Source organism: Monopterus albus, unplaced genomic scaffold, assembly GCF_001952655.1.
Source record: "Monopterus albus unplaced genomic scaffold, M_albus_1.0 scaffold250.1, whole genome shotgun sequence".
NCBI lineage: Eukaryota > Metazoa > Chordata > Actinopteri > Synbranchiformes > Synbranchidae > Monopterus > Monopterus albus.
In genome coordinates, this window is record NW_018128130.1 from 2,385,948 (window position 1) to 2,390,039 (window position 4,092).

At 40.4% G+C, this 4,092-nt stretch overlaps 1 protein-coding gene across 1 annotated transcript in view; it reads right to left on the reverse strand.

Moving 5' to 3' along the window:
* LOC109972214 (cadherin-2-like) overlaps positions 1-4,092 on the reverse strand; it is a 213,668-nt gene that overhangs the window by 72,347 nt on the left and 137,229 nt on the right. The window contains exons 10-11 of the mRNA XM_020620927.1: positions 2,509-2,762; positions 525-667 (exon numbers count right to left, since the gene is read on the reverse strand). Coding sequence (XP_020476583.1) covers positions 525-667; positions 2,509-2,762 — 397 coding nt within the window. The remainder of the gene's footprint in view (positions 1-524; positions 668-2,508; positions 2,763-4,092) is intronic.

A 4,092-nucleotide genomic window follows, 5' to 3' on the forward strand; every position in this document is an offset into this window, starting at 1 on the left:
CATCCCAGATGGATTTTAACTCTTTATAGGAATACACTAAAGTCAGTTCAAATGTTTGTAGACTCTTGAAGTTATGGATAACATCCTCTCTATGAGCCTGACATAGTCTACAGGTAAGACACCTACAGTATTTTCACACTCGTAACCTTTCCAGTATTGAGCTATGTTAGCAGGTAGTGATTAAACACTGCATCACAGCGTTTTTTCAAGAAATAAAACACTTAGAAAGTAGTTTATCAGAAATGACTGGAATAGAAATAATACATTTTTTCTGTGTAATGTAGTATGTTGCTATTAATGTAAGTGTTGTATGTTCTAGATTAGCATATAGCTCCCTAGCTACTGTTTCCAAGCTTTCCCAACACTGCTGATAGGCTGCAGGAACAAGGACTATGACACTGACACCACACAATAAAAACAGCACTACTGCAATTATTTAAAGAGTACTGTGGCACAGTGGACACAATTCATGTCTGTGTGTGGGGGAATGGGGTTACTGCAGGACACCAGCCCATGTGTCTCACCGTTATCAGAAGCCATGAAGGTAACATTGTAGAGGTTGTTCTTAATGTAGGGAGACTCTCGGTCAAGGATGGCAATGGTGGAAATCCGACCATTAACTGGGTCAATCTCTAGCCAATTGGCAGGGTCGTACATCTTGGAGTACCTGTATTTTGTGAGAGTGAAAGACAGCATGAGAGACCACCACAAAGAGGCTTCTTTATCTGCCTCCCTGGCTACAGGCCAAGCTGCTACTGGGGAGCTGATATATGGAGGCTGCAGCACTCTCAGCAAGCAACTGCATTTCATTCATTTATTCTCACTGGAAATGACTGTGTCTTACACACTCAAAATTTATATTAAAAATTATTACTAATCAGTGGATTTTTTTTTCTTTGATTTGGAAACAATCTATAAAGAGAATAAAGCCTAACAAATCCCTGTGAGGAACAGTGATCTATCAAATGTCATAACAGATGAGAAATTATGTGAATTAAACAGGAAAATAGCACAGCTTTCAACAAAGATGGGTACAATTGCCATAAAGCCACTATGACTCACCAATGAGTAGGAAATACTGTCCATTTTATATGTTTTAATTGGTGAGCTAAAGAGTATAAAGACACAGTTGTGAATAACTGCAGGAGCAGCAACTACAGAATACAAAGCAACAAAAAGAAAAATCAGAAACCAAAATGGTCTCTCCAGACCACTCAATAGGGCACAATACACTCACTCTCACTTTCTGAGTGAGCGTGTGTGTCTGTGTAATTCATGTTTTTGTGAATAGTGTGCGTCTATCATTGGCTGTTGCTAGGCTACAGAGAATTCAGTATTACATTTAGAGACAAATAGTGGGATGTAAAAGAAAGATAGATGGGGGACAAAAAGCAACAGTCCTGCAGATTTGTTGAGCTGTTAGCCCAGGACTGCAGGAAACATCCATCTCCTCCAGACAAGAAGTTTGTAGAAAAAAAATCCAACCAGCTGAAAATAGGGCTGCAACAGAGAACAGGACTGTACATATGTTGTCCTATGGCCCAAATGAGATTGTGGTGCTGATGAGTTATTAATGAGAAACTGCACCTGAAGAAGAAGTTCAGACTTTCACCAGTTTAGGTACAACCACAGTCTGCATCGTATTTATGAACTAAAAGTGAGACGAAAGTTTGATCATCATCACACCTGAAACCAAAGAGAGCAGGTCAGGGCTTTCTCTATGAACGTGTGTTGTGAAACTGCTGAAGCCTTCATCCTGACATTTTTAGTGAGACAAAAACATAAATTGGCTGATCGGAACAGCTAGAACTATTCTTGCATTTCAACAAGGCTGGACAGCATGTCAAACTGAAAATGAAGCCACAGGAGAGACCAGTATCTGTCATCTCTGCTTACTAAGAAGGCAAAGATTCACCCTATTGCCCAAACAAATGTGTGGTGCTGATGACTCACTAAAGTAAAATGTCAACAAAACCATGCTAGGTCTTTTCTGGCATAGCCCACACCCCAAAGGACATAAACCTTCCACTTTAGTATTCGTCCTTTTTCTGTACCCTCTTATCCTTTGCAGGGTCGGACAGAGGTGGAGCCTACCACAGCTCACACAGTATTTGCAGGACACTACGGCAGGACATTCACCCTAAACATACAGACAAGGAAACCAATAAGTCTTTCTGGTCAAACAGAGTTCTTCTTTCTTCATTCAACTGATCCTGCACTGCTGACTCAAGTCAAAAAGCAGGACACACAAGGAGTAAAGAGTGCTAGAGTATATACAGTACATTAAATTCATACTAATTAATTACTTCCAACAAATGCAAGGGTCATTTCAAAGATGAAAAGATGAAGAGCCATACAGATGAAAAAAAGGTTTGTCTTTTCAAAATACAGTGAAAGTCACATCCATCTCCTCCTCAACAGCTCATAGTCTGCACACACTTTCCCACTGAATTGAGGTGTTTCCAGTCGTTTTACTAGTGCCATATACACTGTGGCGTCACAGCTTACCGGACAGTTTGTCTCATGAAGCGGTCAGGGTCCTGGGCTGTGAAGGTGGTGAGTGGAGAGCCAGCAGGCAGACCCTCCTCCAGTTTGATGGACTTGTGGTTGGGGCTGAACTCTGGACTCTCATTGATGTCCAGAATTCGTACAGAAACGGTTGCTGTGGACTGACGTGGCTGGTGGATGCCTCGGGCCAGTGGGACTTCATTTTCTGCCTCCACTGTCAGCATGAAGGAACGGGTCAGCTCAAAATCTATGGGCTGGATGGAAGAAGGGAAGGAGTGGATGACAGTGACATGGTACACTGGATGTCCACAATATTTAATATGGAAAACTGTAAGTGCAATTCACACTGCCAGTATTTTCAGTTGTGTTTGTCTGTATGTTATGAACTTATTAACTATCAGATTATTATTAACTATCCATCAGATTGCTCAGCATCCCCAGATGCATTCTGGTGTTAAAGCAATGACTCTGGTACAAAAGTGTTCAAAGGTTTTAGGCACTTTATCCATCACACAGTACCGTCAGGAAGGTATCTGATTGGTCCTAAATTCATTGTGCTGCATGACAATGAGCCCAGCCTGTGGTGATCTGCACTGGTCCCTCTTGGTTGTTATACTGTCATAAGTTAAATACCACTTCTTGCCATTCATAGCTGGTTGTGTGTCTTTATTTTACTACATTTACACACTCTCTTGGCTCCTGCCATGCTAAAAATCTGTTGATGGCCTCAAAATTCGCATTTAGTACCTTTTACACAACACCTATCACCACCCCTGAGCACTACATACTGAATACGCTTGTTCAACTTTAGATCATCCTACAGTCCAAAACCAGCTGTGAGAGAGCTGTAATATTTTTTTCCAATTTTAAGCTAGGCTTTTTGCATTCTTGGGTCTGCACAGTGCACTTATCTTTTCATTTGTCTTTGGGTACTCAGAAAGCACCGATTCATCACTTTACAGGTTGACAGGTGTCTGTATGAAAATGGAAATAAATATGTCTAAAAAGCAAATGTATTTTTGATGTTTGTTTTGTCATATTATGTCATGTAGTCGCAGGTCTTTGGCTTTAGTGACAAACATGGCGGATGCACTGTCATTCTCTTAACATTTGTTACAGGTCTCCCAATTTTCTGTCTGCCCCACCATGACCCACTGAAAAATAAGCCAAAATGCCCGAAAATGGCAAAAAAAAAACTAACAAAAATTTAACAGGTAGTTAGCATGCTTCACAATTCAGCTCTCTTAACTTAGTCACCAAGACAAACCTGAACCAAATAAATCAATAAATCATTAAAACCATACATCCTGGGAAAGCTCACTATGTTTCTCCCTGAACTCTTATGACAGAATGCTCCTTTACATGTAACATCCTTCATGGTTTTATTATAACACTATGTCATTACTTTTGTTAGGTATTTTTAGTCAGATAGACATTGGTTAGACACTTCATGTATTAGAAATGTTTAGTGTAGACAGGATGTCTAGCTCAGGCTGTTAAATGCTTAGTCATTCCCATGGGGTACTCCAGGTTGTTTATGTTCAAGGATAACTAGATAGAAAGTTGATTACTGTTAGGAGACAG